At 39.8% G+C, this 16,807-nt stretch overlaps 1 protein-coding gene across 1 annotated transcript in view; it reads right to left on the minus strand.

The window, feature by feature from the left end:
• LOC136131896 (acidic proline-rich protein PRP25-like) overlaps positions 1-16,472 on the minus strand; it is a 33,056-nt gene extending 16,584 nt beyond the window's left edge. Inside the window, exon 1 of the mRNA XM_065888652.1 lies at positions 16,205-16,472. Within this exon, the coding sequence (XP_065744724.1) occupies positions 16,205-16,472 (268 nt within the window). The remainder of the gene's footprint in view (positions 1-16,204) is intronic.
• Positions 16,473-16,807: the final 335 nt, after the last annotated feature.

Raw genomic sequence — 16,807 nt, forward strand, 5'->3', positions numbered from 1 at the left:
CTACCCAGAACACAGGTGGTACCTTTCCAGACTCATCTGGACCTCAAGAAGGGACTTGGACTTTGGCTTCCTGTGAGGCAGTGTGTTCTCTTACAGATACAGCTGTAGGCAATTTGCAGTCTCTTAGCTCCCATAGATCTTACCTTCTGTCTTCTAGAAACACTAAATATTTTCAGACATAAAGTGATCAGTATGTCTTCAGAAAAGATTGTAAGGTTTGTCATGCCTTCAAGAGAGTAAGTCTTTTTTTCTATTTTATCCTATACGGTATCTAGCACAATGCATTGCACACAGTGACCCTTTGAAGACTGTTTTGTACTCACTCAAAAAACAATTCCTTGTTGGAGGATCAAAGTTCACGATCAAGTGAACTGACTGCTCACTGTATCCTGGCAGGGAACGGGTCTCTCAGAGGCCCAGGCAGGATGAAGCAGAGCCTTTGAAGAGGAATGTAGGAAAACAGGCAGGATTAAACTCATGCTGGGAATAAAGGTTGAAAAACATTACCTTAGAAGCAAAATCACTGGGTGTATTTATTTCAAAGAAAAAGAGCAATGTGGTGATGACTGATGATGAGATGGTTTATGGTATCTGTCTGAAAAGAATTTACCTCCCTGCCTGTCAGTTTGGGGCAGGGAGTCAACGTGATGATGCTAGGGTCTGAAATTCTGAATTTCTGACATCCAGGTTATGGGCAACTACTTCGAGAATCTATGCCTACAAAACAAAAGGAGTGCAAACTCAGCAAAGGTGCTGGAGCCCATACAGCCACGTGGAACAAACCTGTACCTTGAATGTGACACTTCTTTCTTTGAACCTTTATTTTTCTCAAAAGGGCACACCTAGAGTACTGAAAGAGCGATAAGAACAGCAAAGAAAAAAGGAGAGGGGCAGAGGAAAGGGTTTGTATTTACGTAACATGGAAGAAAGAGACCCTGAATATTTTTTAACAAGATGAGAATTTTGTGTCCACAAATTTATAGACGCGATATGCCAGATTCTCAGACTCGTGTTCTCTATTTCTGTGTTCTGGGAGAGAAGGATGGGATGTAGAGAGTGACAAGAAAGTGCTCTTGGGAGCTCATTCTTGTGTTTGTTGAGAGTGTGGTGGTAACCCTGGTCATGCCATCTCCTGGTTCTCCTATTGCGCCGTGAATTTTATGCAACTGTTGCCATTTGGGAAAAAAGGAACAACAAACTCAGAGTCAGAAAGTGGTCTGCGCGCTGCTTTGCTTTGCTCTCTTATGGTCTTTCCTTTCTCAGCAAATGGCAATGCTTTTCTACCAGTCATTCTCGACATTTCTTACATTCTATCAGCAAATCCTGTTGGCTTTGTCCTAAAAATATGTCTGGAGTTTAATCACCACTCACAAATTCCACCACTACTACCCAGGGCCAGGCAGCCTTGATTATGACTTTAGCCTCCTTACTGGTCTCCTTGTTGTAACCTTGCCTCTTTACAGTCTGTCCTTCAGACAGTAGCCAGAGGGATCCTTGTAAAAATATAAATCATATCCCGTCACTCCTCCGCTTGAAGCCCTTTGATGGCTTCTTCCATTTGGCTCAGGATAAAAAATGATTTTCTTTTACAAGGAAGCCTGCAATGTCCTCCATGAACTGGCCGCACCCTATTACCCAGTCCTACTTGCTTCCCGGCTGTTCCTTGAACTCACTAAGTATGTTGATGCTGTAAAGCCTTTGCTGTTCCTTTTTGTCTGTAACATTCTTTCTTCAGAAATTGTTTTGTTGCTTACTTTGCATGTCAAAGCCCTGTGGATATCAACTTACCAATGAAGTATTTCTTGGCAAGAAACATTAACTCTCCCTCCCTAGCATCCCTGTCCCTCTTTCACTGCTTTGTTTATTTCCAGAGCACTTGTCAACATCTAGTATAGTATTTATTTATTTATTTTGCGGTACGCAGGCCTCTCACTGCTGTGGCCTCTCCCGTTGTGGAGCACAGGCTCCGGACGCGCAGGCTCAGCGGCCATGGCTCACGGGTCCAGCCGCTCCGTGGCATGTGGGATCTTCCCGGACCGGGGTACGAACCCGTGTCCCCTGCATCGGCAGGCGGACTCTCAACCACTGCGCCACCCACTTATAAATAAGTGGAAGCCCACTTATTTATTTTTTATTGTCTTTTTCCCTGTTAAATATAAGCTACTTTAGAACTACTTGTTTGTTTTGTTTATTGTTATATCCTCAGCACTTGAGAATGCCTGGCATGTTTTCAGTACTCAACTAAATAATGGAATAAATAATTCCCCATGGAAATGATTGAGTTAGGGACCTATACAACAAAATTCTGGCACGAGAAATTTACATAAGGAATAAAGGAGACAATTTTCTGTTAATGAAATGTATTTAATAATTGAAACATCCTAAGAAATATCAGAGTCTCTGTAAGTCTTTAAAAGGATGAACGATTGCCTTTAAAGTTTTATGATTTACTGTTCAGAAAAGACTCCAACATAAAACTTTAATTCTAGACGTTTTAGCAGGTTTTCCTCATAAATCTGGAATTCTTAGGTGATGATGAGTCCAGATAAGGATCAGAATCTCCATCATTAAATAGGGTGGCATTCAAGTCTCCTTAAGTAGCAGTTACATTTTTTATAATGAGCCTGGGAAGACCTAGGTTGATGGCAGAGCAGTCAGCACTGGAAGTACTGATGTGCATGTCACCTCTGCAGCAGCTTAATGTCAAAAGCAGGGCAAGTGGCACAGACAGAGGATGATGAGGGCTCTGTTCTCATCAGTTAGCATGGTTGGAAAGGGAGTTTGGTTCTGCTAATTCTTTCTTTTTTAAAAAATTTTTATTGGAATATAGTTGATTTACAATGTTGTCTTAGTTTCAGGTGTACAGTAAAGTGAATCAGTTATACATATACACAGATCTACTTTTTTTTTTAGATTCTTTTCCATATAGGCCTTACAGAGTATTGAGTAGAGTTCCCTGTGCTATACAGCAGGTTCTTATTAGTTACTGGTTCCGCTAATTTCTTGATTTTCCACAGTTTTCATAGAGTTCCAGATCACAAATATCTGGAAATAGGAGGTTCATCTGCATACAGTTTAGCGATCCTAAATACATGCACTTTAAAGGGTTATCTGTTCATCGGTCCCTTGAAACGGTAGAGTCCGGAGTGACTAGCTGTATTCAAGGGATCCTCTTTCTATTTTTTTAAATTTAATTTTTAATGTGGAAATTTGCAAGCATACAATTAGAGTATGACAGGGAGCTGCCATGAACTCGTCACCCAGCTTCAACAATCACCACCTTCACCATTCTTGGAACCCACGTAAGATATCTACATCTTGCACTCAACATGACTTTCCATTTCTGTGTGAATAGTAGATGTTTACATCCTGACAAAACAAAGGCATTGCAGATGACTGGAAAGGTCAACTGGGAAAAAAAAGTTCGTTCACTTGTGACACACATTGGTTTTCTTTAAAAACAGTTCTACTAGTTATAAATGATGTATCAGACACAGGTTCACATCCAAAGAACTACAGCTTAGTGGCTTGTTCTGCTGCGTACAAGAAGAGAAAAAGGGAAGTGAAGCCTTAGAAGAATTAGATGCAGAAGGAAAGACTAAGAAACCTTAAAAAAACATTGTTGTTTCATATACATGGATTATTTATGGTAATGAAAGTAAAAAGTATGACCATTTCAATAGGAAAAGTATGGGATTTTAAATGAGAAATAGAGAATTTAGAGGATTGAAGTTGTCCCTGGAAGCTTCTGGGCCAGAATATACTTTGTGTAACTCCCGGCTGTGGGCTGAACAGTATAATGATATACTCTTTAGGCTGGTCATGAAACTACTGGTGTGCTTCCTTACACAGCTGGTTCTATCTAGGTATGGGCCTGATGGAGTCACAGAATAGCAGTAAGTCAGGGTCAGAGACCATGTGGTTGCCTCTGGAGAGGTACTTTTTATGAACAGATCTGGGAAGAATTGGCTTTTGTCTGTATTTAGCATTTTTAAAGGGGGGGATTCTTATAGCTGTAGAGTAACTTGTGAAGCATTTATAGAACTGATTCACACATAAATAAGGCCAGATTGTTGAATAGCTTTTTAGCATTTTCAGACTTAAAGAATACCTTATTATTCTATACCAATCAGCCAAGTTTTAATAAGGGTTTATAGTATTGTAAATTGGCATGAAAGCAGACCTATTTTCAGATAACCATAGGGATATTCATTTTATTAGGTCCTAGTAGTTGGCACAGAAAATATACTTTGTTATAACTTAACACACATTGTTCACATAATTAGGTAAGGATTTTTTTTTAACTGTAAAATTTTTAAGGCAGAAGGGGGAAGTGTTGTTTTTTTTTTTTTGTGGTATGCGGGCCTCTCACTGTTGTGGCCTCTCCCGTTGCGGAGCACAGGCCCAGCAGCCACGGCTCACAGGCCTGGCCGCTCCGCGGCATGTGGGATCTTCCTGGACCGGGGCAGGAACCTGTGTCCCCTGCATCGGCAGGCAGACTCTCAACCACTGTGCCACCAGGGAAGCCCGGGAAGTGTTTCTTAATGTTTTTTTTTTTTTTTTTTTAATGATTCTTAAGCTACCAAACTACATAAGGAACTTTACTAGAGCAAGAAATTACTCAATCATAATAGGAAATGTTTTAGTGGAACAAAAATTCAGAGATTTTCCAGTAGGGCTTGAAGTTTAATGATGAGGCTCATAATCCCTCCAGCAACAAAGTTCTTTGATTTGGGGAGTCTAGATTTATAGACTGCTTGTTGGCATATGGTGTGGTTGGAAACTTACTGGGCTGAAGTAAGCACATCTGGGCTCTAGCCCTTGCTATGCAGCTTATCGTGGGAACTTGGATGTGATTTGATTATGTAACACGTAAAGATTTGAAAAATTCTTTTTAGCTTCTAAGAAATTTTGAGCTCCCCGGACAGAATTTCCACTACTACATTTCTCTTTGCTTTCCCTCCCCTACATCTCTCACTTTTTGTCATGCCCACTGTCACTACTACTGTCGCTATTCTTAAGGGGAAATTATAAAATGAAACTGAATACTTAAAAACAGAATGATCAAAGATGCTTATCTCCCAAACTCGAATGCAGTGCTCTTAGGTTTCCCAAACATGGCTTAGATCTGAGGTCTTTTTGTCCACTTAAACCCAGACTTTCAATGTAGCTCCATTTAAGTACCTGAAGGTGAAACAACGAAAGTGTCTGAGTGTTCCTGATAAAAAGAGAAGAGAGAAAAAGGCAGAGTGATTTTGTTTTTTGTACTTGTGGAATTTGTCATCAACTCATCTTAAAGAGTCAGGATGACTCTTGAACAAATAGCAACCCTACCCACATGGAAATACAGTCGCATCAGTGTTCTGGAAACTAATACCTTCAGATGAGAGTCCCTTTCTCTTGGGAAAGGGGGAGTGGTCCAGACGTCTTTGCAGGCTTTACCACTAATCCTGTCCACATCTAGTGGAGAGTAGAACTTAAGTATAATTAGCGGTCAGTGTGCTTCTGGTATGGCTGAGTGAGCTTCTAGGAGACTGACCCTTCCACAAACAACAACTATAAACTCTGGGAAAAATACAAAGATCAACCACATAAAGGCACTGGAGAAAAACACAGCAGAAAAACAAAGCAGGGAAGTTAGCATGTGAACAAAAGGAATGATACAAGGAGAGTTTCCTGAATTTTGTGGCTTGTAAAGTGAGGGCAGACTCCAGTCACTGCTGCATAAGGTGACTAAAACTCTTACAGAAAACTTGCAGTCCTGTTGTCTAAAAGACAGATTTCAGGCAACCAAGAGCCATTGGAAAGTGAGGGTGGAATTGCAGGAAGGTGAGAACCAGAGAGAGAGGAGACACAAATTCTGTGTATACAGGTTGCCCAAACCTCTGATCTATCCCTGAATTACACATGTGCATGGTAAACTGCAGGCAGACCACTGAAGGATTAAAAAGCTGAGTAGGATTTGAACTGCTTTCCAAGGCACCGAATATACAGTTTTAGTTCAACCAAGTTAATTGACTTCTAGACCAAAAAATTCAACACTCATCAGAGGACTATACCAGAACTCAGTCTCCACAACTTATCATTCACAATGTCCAGCTACAATTCAAAAGTTCTTGTTGAAGAACAAGAACATGTGTACCCTTCTCAAAAGAAAAGATGATCATTGGGCACTGACCCTGATGTTGAAAATAGCAAACAAGGATTTTAAAGTAGCTCTTATAACTACGCTCAGTAACATAATGGAAAATATGCTTGAAATGATTGAAAAGATATAAATTCTCAGGAGAAAAATAAAAAGTTTCACAAAGAACCAAATGGAAATTCCAAAACTGAAATATGCAATATCTGAATAAAAAATTTTATTGGATGGACTTAACAGCACAATGGAGATGACAGAAGAAAGAGTTGGTGAATTTGAAGATAAATCAAAAGAACGTTAGTGTTAGTACTCTTAACTGCTTACAGAATTTACTATAATCTTATATCTTCATTTCCAAACCATGACTTAAAATTATCTTTGCAGAACTAACGTTAGCTCCATTACCTTAACTAGAGAATATGCCCTGCCATTCATTTGGAAAGAGAACAGTAATGAGTCAAAAGAACCTTAGTGCAGTCAGTATATACCAATTAACCAATCAACTAGAGGTTGGTATCTATTTCTCATTATAAAATCATTCAAGTCCTTCTAGGATTTTAATGATTTACTACTTTAATTGGCATGAATGTTGATAAAATGTAATCATTTTCCAATTAAAACCCCCTATCGTACTTAACTTCTAGCTCTTGGAACATTTTACAGTAATGAGTCCCAGGTACTAACAATAGCTGAACTTTACTGATCACTTATGTGCCAGACACTATGCTTGGAGTTTACATCATGTACTCCTCAAAACAATCTTAACAAGTCGGTATCATTTTAATGCTATTTTTAGAAATGAAAAAACTGAGGCTTTGTAATGTCACCTTACATGTTGTCATATAGCTAGTAAATGATGTCAGAATTGAAACCCAAGCTTTCTGAAGCCAAAGATCACGTGCTTCACTTTTATATTATGCTGCCTCCTCAGGTCTTATCCATTTTGTAACCAGAGCAGTCACAGTAGCAATAATGAGACTGTACAACCATTAACACACATGAATTAAAGCTGTGTCACACATGAATTAAAGCTGTGTCTTTTTTTTTTTTTTTTTTTGCGTTACGCGGGCCTCTCGCTGCTGCGGCCTCTCCTGTCGCGGAGCACAGGCTCCGGACGCGCAGGCTCAGCGGCCATGGCTCACGGGCCCAGCCACTCTGCGGCATGTGGGATCTGGGATCTTCCTGGACCGGGGCATAAACCCGCATCCCCTGCATCGGCAGGCGTACTCTCAACCACTGCGCCACCAGGGAAGCCCAAAGCTGTGTTTTTAATTGTAAATTATTCAACCATTGTCAGTTATTTAAATTTAATCTACACCAATACCTTCCAAAGGCCAAACATTTAATGAGGTGTGGCTAATGACTATGAAAAGTACTTGTCTTCATAATGTTTATACATTATTTCAGTGTGAACTCTCCTTAGGATAAAGAGGGATTTTTGAACCGTTTATCATCTCCAGGTTATCTGTAACAATGCTGCTTTTGATTTAAGGGCTACAAAATACATTAATTGTGATGATTAATCTACAGTGTATTTACAATACGAAGTACCTAATAAGAATTTCATGTTATAGTCAATTTTAATTTAAACACAGTTAACGGGGTTCTCTGCGCTCTTGTGGAAAAAATTCTGAGACTACTTTGGTTTAGTCATTTAAAAATATTTGAATTACCTGTTAAAATAATCCATGGTATGTTAAAAAATTTAATAGTCTTTACAATTTCATAAATACCAATAATATCCTGCCCCTTTTCTTCCTACCTCTTGGCCCACTTTCCAGAAGTCCATCCCCTTAACCCTTTTAGCTATTTTCTCTGGCATTTATCTATCTTTTCTGAACAATATGGATATTTTGTTATTTTAAAAATTTATTGAAAACATAGTCTATTGAACTTATCCCATCAGTGGAAAAAGGCTATTTGTGTGTGATTGGGGTAAGATAATAAATTTCTAAAAAGCCAGATTAGGGCTTCCCTGGTGGCTCAGTTGTTTAGAGTCCGCCTGCCGATGCAGGGGACACGGGTTCGTGCCCCGGTCTGGGAAGATCCCACGTGCCGCGGAGCGGCTGGGCCCGTAAGCGATGGCCGCTGAGCCCGCGCGTCCGGAGCCTGTGCTCCGCAACGGGAGAGACCACAACAGTGAGAGGCCCGCCTACCGCAAAAAAAATAAAATAAAAGCCAAATTATACCCAATGTTGGCAAGGATGTAGAGGAACCAGAACTCACACTACTGTGGGAATATAAAATGGTACAACTGCTTTGGGAAAGAATTTGGCAGTTTCTTAAAAACGTTAAGTGTGTACCGACCACGTGATCCAGCCGTTCCATGCCTATTTACCCAAGAGAAACAAAAGCATATATTCATTAAAAGACTTATACATGGATGTTCATAGCAGCTTTACTTGTAATAGTCCCCAAGTGGAAACAGCCCAAATGTTCATCAGTAGTGAATGGAAATAAGCTGTGGTATATCCACATAAAGAAATAGTACTCAGTAGTACATTCATAAAGAAATGAACTACTGATATACAGTACAACACGGTTGACTCTCAAAGTATTTATGTTGGGTGAAAGGATCATGACAAAAAAGAGAATATACTTGAGGATTCCATGTATATAGAATTATAGGAAATGCAAATTAATGTATAGTTGACAGAAAGCAAATCATTGGTTGCCTGGGGATTAAGAGGAAGAGAAGTAGAAGAGGGGGATTACAAAGAGACGTGAGAAAATTTGGGGGTGTGATGGATACGTTCATTATCTTGATTGTGAAATTGGTTTCATGGGTGTAATCATATGTAATAATTGTACAATTTAAATATGTGCCATTTATTGTATGTCAATTATACATCAACAAATCTATCAAAAATAATTTCAAAAGCTATAAATCTATCTCTAATTGCATGCAGCCTGAAATATCTTCACAAGCTATGTCCTTCCATAGTTACTAATTTTCACTTTTCCTAACATTTTCATCTAATTTTTATTCATTATCACACTTTCTTAATCATATTCAAATGCAAGATAACATGTGATTAACACACTGAGCCTCTACTCTTTGCCAGGCACCATGCTTGGATGTTTTCACTCACATTATGTTATTTATACATGTATGTACATTTAACTTAACTGCTACTTTTTAATGCTCTGCTAACACTGGACCATTAACTGTCCCGTACATGCCTTTCATTCCTGCATCCAGATCTATGCTCAGGTTCTCTCTGAGTAGAAATTCCTCTTCATCTGGTTTCTGGTTCTTATTACTAGTATTTTATTAAAAACCTAGCAGAAGTCCTTACTCCTCTAAGAAGCATAATCATATCACTCATAATTTAATCTCTCCTTTCCCTGTGTAGCAGTCTGCCTCATATTAGTGTCATTTATGTGTTTATGTAAAGTTCTCTATCCTATTATGTTATGAATATTGGGGAGGACTGTTTCTTATTGCTCTTCACATTTTCAACCAATCCTTGCATGTTGTGGGGGACACTCAACACACATTTGTTGAATTGCATTTCTACTTTTGATGGACTTTTTGTAGTGTTTCTCTACTGCATTCTACCCACAGGTGTCCTTTGCCCTTCTAATATTTATGTCTCATGAAATTTAAAGTAAAAAAGGAAAATTTTAAATGCTGGAACATAAGTTTTTTTAGGTTAGTCTCTTGATTCCACCTTCTGCTTTCTCCAATTTTAAAAAAACAACAACTCTGAATATGTGAGGACAATTTTTAGTTTTCAAGGAACTCTAAGACATAAAACACATATTACATGCAAAATGTTTCTTTGACAGTCCTCTGTGGGCAGCAGAAACTCACATGGTCCCAGATAGTGGTTTTGTTTGCTGCTCTTACAGTCTCTGAACTGCTGCCCTCACGTCAGGATTCCCTCAGTGCAGTTCTTCTCAAAATCAGGTTGTCCTTCCAATTTTTATTCTACAAGGTTTTTTTTTCAAATTCATTTCCCCCTGACCTGGCTAGTTTTGCTGCTCAAACAAGACAATGGACTATGGGGAAGAATAAGAGCCTCACATGTTGTAGGAGCTGAATAAATGTTTAAATCATGAATGAATGAATAAGTGGTTTTTAAGGACAGAAAGCCATTACTATTGAAATTTCACTCACTGCCCAGAATATCAAGGTAAGAGAATCAAATCAAAATTGAGTCAAATTGTGTTTGGGGATGTTTTTAGTTAAAATCAAGAATCAGAGAATCTGATTTCAAGGCTTCCAGCAAAATTCACACAAAATCGTACACAAAACTGCAGTGTCCATATTGGAAATGTGTTAATTTCCCGGGTGAATGTTTTATTAGTTTTGAGTAGAGAATTAGATCAGAAATGACATGAAATCTCTAGCCTCCTTTCTCTCAAACTCTAGACATATCTATCCAACTTCCTCCTTACATATCCACTTGGATGTCTCAAAAACACCTCAAACTCTAGGTGTTCAAAACTGAACTCCTAATCTTTTCCCCTCAAACCAGGTCCACCCACGATTTTTCGATCTCAGTTGATAACAACTTCCTTCTTCCAGTTTCTCAGGCACTAGCCTTGGTGTCATCCTTGAGTCCTCATTTCATCTCACCCCTACACCCATTTCACGCCTCCGTTGTCACTAGCCACCTCCAAGCTGGCATATATCTTGCCTGGATTATGGCACTTGCTTCTGACCTGTCTTCCTGCTCGTCTCCTGTAGTCCCCTATAGTCTCTTTAATGCAGGCAGTATGATCCTTTGAAAATGTACATCATAACAGAGCACTCCTCTGCTCAAAACCCTTCAATGGCACCCCATCTCACTCAGAGCAAGTTCCTGGTCTTACTTGCCCCAGCACACCCTCTCACCTACTCCCCTATTCCTCTTCCAAGTCTCCCCGCTCCAGACTGGCTTTTGCTCTTCTCCAAAATGCCAGACAGGCCCTACCTTAGGGCCTGTGCTGCAGTCCTTTCCTCTGGCCAGACACTCCTTTCCCCAGAATCTGCTTGGCTAATTTCCTTACCTGTTTTAGGTGTCATCCTCACACTCCCAACCCCTCTTCTCCTACTCTACTCTTTCCTTTTTCCTTAGCCTTCACTTAAATTTATCATTTATTGTCTAACTTTCCCTACTAGAATATAAGAACCACAGCTCAGGAATCTTTGTTGAATTAATGGGTATACCCAAAGTTCCTAGAGTATGTGTGAGACACACAGTGGGTGCCCAAGAAATATTTGTTGAAAGAATTAATTGAGACCATTGTCTTAGAAAAAATAGAGTATAAAATATTAGTGTTTGTCCATCTTTTCTGAGGATAATACACAAAAAAATCGTAGCTATATTAATATAAGGGAATTAAGTTAGATCCAACTTAATTAGAAAAAGCTTATATCTTAGGATGTTTAGAATTTACATACATTTCATATCATACCATCTGTTTTTAAAGAGTATTTTTAATACTCTGAGGGAAATATATATATACATATATATATATATAATTTTTTTTTTTTTTTTTTTTTTTGTGGTTCGTGGGCCTCTCACTGTTGTGGCCTCTACCGTTGCGGAGCACAGGCTCCGGACGCGCAGGCTCAGCGGCCATGGCTCATGGGCCCAGCCGCTCCACAGCATGTGGGATCTTCCCGGACCGGGGCACGAACCCGTGTCCCCTGCATCGGCAGGCGGACTCCCAACCACTGCGCCACCAGGGAAGCCCGAAATCTATATTTTTAAATAAGACTCAGTGATCTCAATATTATTATAGATAATAACTGTGCTATGTATGTGGTGGTTAGTAAGAAGAAATAGTATGCCCAAAATGTATGGGTAAACTGTTAGTCAGTAACACATACATACTGAAGGCAAATTTCAAGTGGTTATCTTATTGTGGACTACAACTTGGAAAACAATTTGTTAGATGATTGATCCACGGTACTGATGCCTTACATACTTTATTGAAAAGAAACAAAAACATTGCTGTGAAAAGGGATGATAGCAAAAACTTTAGTGACCAACAGAGCAAGGTACTGGCCAATCAGGATGGTCACTGCTCTTCTAGTGACATCAGCCCTGCTGCCCATCCCTGATGTCTCTGGGAAAAAGAGCCCAGGACCGAAGTTTATTGATCTTTCACTTCAAAAACTAGGAAAAAGGAAGACAGAGAAAGCATTTCCAAACAATGGGAATTAATAGTGACTTTGGCCAGAATTCAAATCCATGCCCTGAAATGAGAGATGGTAATGGGATCATATTCTACAGAAGCACTTAACGGCTAAGGGCATGTGACATACGAATATTTTGTTTTTACATACATAAGTTAGGGATGGTCATTTGAGAGACAGAAGAGCTGACTTATCAAATAATTCTAACAGAGTTCTCTTATGCAATAATTATCCCTAGTAGGTTTAACATATATTTTAATTTTAACAACCTGATTTCCACACTACTATTTTTTTTTCACACTACTATTAAGGAAATAACCATTTGTGTAAAACGTAGTATACTTTTGTCTAAAGACCTGAGTTGGGAAGTAAAGAAAACAAAGGACTTAGAGAGTGCTCCAAAATTTACTTGGAAGAAAAACACTAGCTTTTTTGCCAAGATGTTATAGTTTCGGAACTATGGAAGATACGACTGCTGTGGTTTAGTGAGGTTTCAGAAGCAATAGGTTTTTTTTGGTTTTTTTTGTTTTTTTTTTTTTGCGGTACGTGGGCCTCTCACTGCTGTGGCCTCTCCCGTTGCGGAGCACAGGCTCCGGACGCGCAGGCTCAGCGGCCATGGCTCACGGGCCCAGCCGCTCCACGGCATGTGGGATCTTCCCAGACCGGGGCACGAACCCATGTCCCCTGCATCAGCAGGCGGACTCTCAACCACTGCGCCACCAGGGAAGCCCCCAGAAGCAATAGTTTTATGATTCTTTTGCAATGTCTCTGGAGCCCCTGCTATGAAAATGGCAGCACAATATGGAAAGTCCAAGTAATGAAAACTGGAAATAACAGAACCCAGCAGCTGATAAAGGTTATTAGATATTAGAGCAACACATTCTTTTGGCAATGGAAGCAGAATGGGAAACAAGAAAAGTTCTTTATTTGCTGGCAGTCACTGAATAATAGGCTGTACATTTCCAGTCACTCTGAGAAGGGTGAGCCTTACCATTGGGAGGGACCACCCCAGATGCTAAGTAGCCACCAGGGAAAAGCAAAACGTAACTGAACAGCCAACACCCCGTTTGTTGAAAGACACCTTTTAGACACTCAATCCCAACTGACAATGCAAAGAGCAGAGGAAATCTCAGACACCACTGATGCCAGTCACCGAAGCACTGATCTTTACTCTTGGCATAAAGTAGAAAAAGAAACAGTACCTAGACTTAAAAAAAAAAATGATTTTCATAAATATGCATTTGTCGTTACTTTGTAACTTAAAAAAAAAAAGAAATTCAATTAATGATCTGTCCTTTCAATTTGGGTTTTTATGATCAAAAGAGCATCCATGAAGGCTCATTTAATCCAGGTGGTTTTTCTCTTGGCTGGTGTCTGGAGGAGAGTCAAGGCTGAGAGATGTTAATTGCAAGAGAGGAGATGGATGCAGGTGAGAAATAAGTTCAATTTATTCACAATTACTGAGGCCTAAAACTATTTTTTGACTTATCATAAGATAAATAGTACCAAGAAGCACACTGCATGTGAATATTTACATAGAAGAGGATTTGATTAAGAACAGTGATCAACCATAACATAAATAATGATTGTAGGAAAGTAAAGCCTAGGCAAGTTTCTTAGTCACAAATGAAGAATGGGAAACTGCATTTTGCCTTTCTTCAGTGAGAAAGATCATTATTCCTAATGAGTTTTTCATCTTTTCTTTTCAGTTATTCAGAGTTCAGGACATGTTCCTTTATTCTGTTCTCCCAATGAACCAAGAGCTGCATTTCTACTCTTCTTCCTTGAAGTCCTTTTTTCTTTTTGAACGGGCTTCATAGTCTTGTCTTATCCTCCTATGATACATCATATATCTTTTGCCCAGCCTGATTCAATCTTTACAGTTTTTGATCCTTCTTCACTGTGGGGAACTTGTTCCAGAGCCTTCTGGACTTTCTCACATCCCTTATTTCCTTCAAAGTTGTTTTTGTCTCTCCATTTGTATTGACATAGCTCACCCTTCCACTTAGATAATGTCCAGTCTCAAGTTCATGGTGATCAAGCATCCCATATGTCAGTCCTTAAAAGTTCTCATAGAGAGAACTGAATAAAAAAGGGACAAGCTGAGACAATTACAAGCCAGGAAACATTTTAAGGACACTTTCACGATATAGTCTTTGTTCAGTTAACAAATGAAGCTAGATATATTTATTTATTCATAAACTACTATTTATTAAACTAGTATTTAATCAGCCATTGTCTGATTTCCTCGTACCTCCTAGGCTTTGGGTGTACAAAGTTAGAGTTTTAAACAGATATATTCTTATGTGATATGATGATTTTCCTCAGATGATATAAATTGCAAATGGACTTATTTTCACTTCATAATGTGTATGTGTCTTGGGAAATGGCTAAATGGGTTTTCTTGCTTTAGATTTGATTCAATTGAATGAATAAACTTTCACTGACTTTTTAAATTAAACTTTTAATTTTGGGATAGTTGTAAATTCTTATGGGATTGTAAGAAACAAGAGAGATCCTGTGTACCCTTCCCAAGTTATCTCAATAGTAACATCTTGAACAAGCACATTACAGGATATTGACATTGATACAGTCAAGATACAGAACACTTACATCAACATCAAGATGCTTCATGCCACCCTTTTATAGCCACATCCACTTTCCTTATTCCCATCCCCTCCTTAACCCTAGCAACCACTAATCTATTCTCCATTTCTGTGGTCTTATCATTTCAAGAATGTTATATGAATGAAATTATGAAGTATATAGACTTTGTGACTGGCTTTTTTCAGTCAACAGATTCTCCAGAGATTCAACTAATTGTTGCATGTATCAATAGTTCATTACTTTTTATTGCCAAGCAGAATTCTATGGTATGACTGTATAGCAGTTTGTTTAACCATTCACTCATTGAAGAATATCTGGATTGTTTTGGTTTTGGGCTATTATAAATAAAACTGCTATATGCATTTATATACAGGTTTTTGCATGAACATAATTCTTTATTTCTCTGGGATAAATGTCCAGAAGTACACTTCCTGGATCTTATGGTAGCTGCATATTTAGTTTTTAAAGATTGCCAAGCCATTTCCTGGAGTAGCTGTACCATTTTACATTTCCACAAGAAATATATGAATGATCCAATTTCTCTATATTCTTACTAGCACTGAAGTCCCTTTTTTTAATTTTAGCCTTTCTAGTAGGTGTGTAGTAGTATCTCACTGTGGTTTTAATTTGCAATTCCCTAATAGCTAATGATGTTGAACATATTTTCACAAGCTTATTTGTTATCTTCTTTTTTAAAATTTTTATTTTCTTTGCGGTACGTGGGCCTCTCACTGTCGCGGCTGCTCCCGCTGCAGAGCACGGGCTCCAGAGGCGCAGGCTCAGCGGCCATGGCTCACAGGCCCAGTTGCTCCGCGGCATGTGGGATCTTCCTGGACCGGGGCACAAACCCGTGTCCCCTGCATCGGCAGGCGGACTCTCAACCACTGTGCCACCAGGCAAGCCCTGTATCTTCTTTGATGAATGTATCTTCATGTCTTTTGCCCATGTCTAATTAGATTGTTTCCTTTCTCTCCACTTTTTGAGTTTTTCAAGTTTATTAATTTCAAATTCCAGTTGTTTTTTGATGGTATATTGGAAATGAATTGATTTTTGTGGATTAACCATGTATCCTGTGACCTTGCAATAATTATCTTAGATCCAGGAGTTTTTTTTTTAACATCTTTATTGGAGTATAATTGCTTTATATAATGATGTGTTAGCTTTATAACAACCTGCTTTATAACAAAGTGAATCAGCTATATATATATATATATATCCATATCTCCTCCCTCTTTTGTCTCCCTCTCACCCTCTCTATCCCCCCCCCTAGGTGGTCACAAAACACCGAGCTGATCTCCCTGTGCTATGCAGCTGCTTCCCACTAGCTATCTGTTTTACATTTGGTAGTGTAAGGAACGGCACCAAAAACGGAGGTGAGCTTAAACAAGCTTTATTTGGGAACGCTCCCGGGCGAGGTTCACTGGTCCGAGAGAAAGGGGCCAGAGAAGTCGTGCCCGGGTGCGGGCGCGAACAAAATTTATAGGGGTGGATGCAGGGGAGGCGCTTGCTGTGTGAAGCAGCCCCCTTTTTTGGTAATCTTTCGGGTGTTGTGGCAATGTCAGGTGTCGGTTGCATCAGCCTCAGAGCCATGGTTCCGCCCCTCAGGGAGCGGAAAGACCGGGGCCGAGTGGAAAGTCCCGGGTCTGTTTCCTGAGCAGGTGGAAAGTCCCAGGCTGATGCCACTCGTGGGTCCGGCTGCATCAACCACCCTGGGGGGGGGTTCCGTCTGACTCCCTGGGCCCTTCCCCGGACCTGTTGGCCTTACATCCCGACTTCTTTGGTGTAATGGGGCGACGTTTAGTCTCTGGCTACTTCCTGCTGTACGGGGACGCCGGAAGGGAGTCGGGCGGCCAGCGGTCTGGAGGTTAGGGGAGGGCGGCAGCGGGGGGTTCTGTGGGTAGTAAGGTATATGGGTGGAAGAGCAT

The sequence above is a fragment of the Phocoena phocoena genome, chromosome 12 (assembly GCF_963924675.1).
Source record: "Phocoena phocoena chromosome 12, mPhoPho1.1, whole genome shotgun sequence".
Lineage (NCBI taxonomy): Eukaryota > Metazoa > Chordata > Mammalia > Artiodactyla > Phocoenidae > Phocoena > Phocoena phocoena.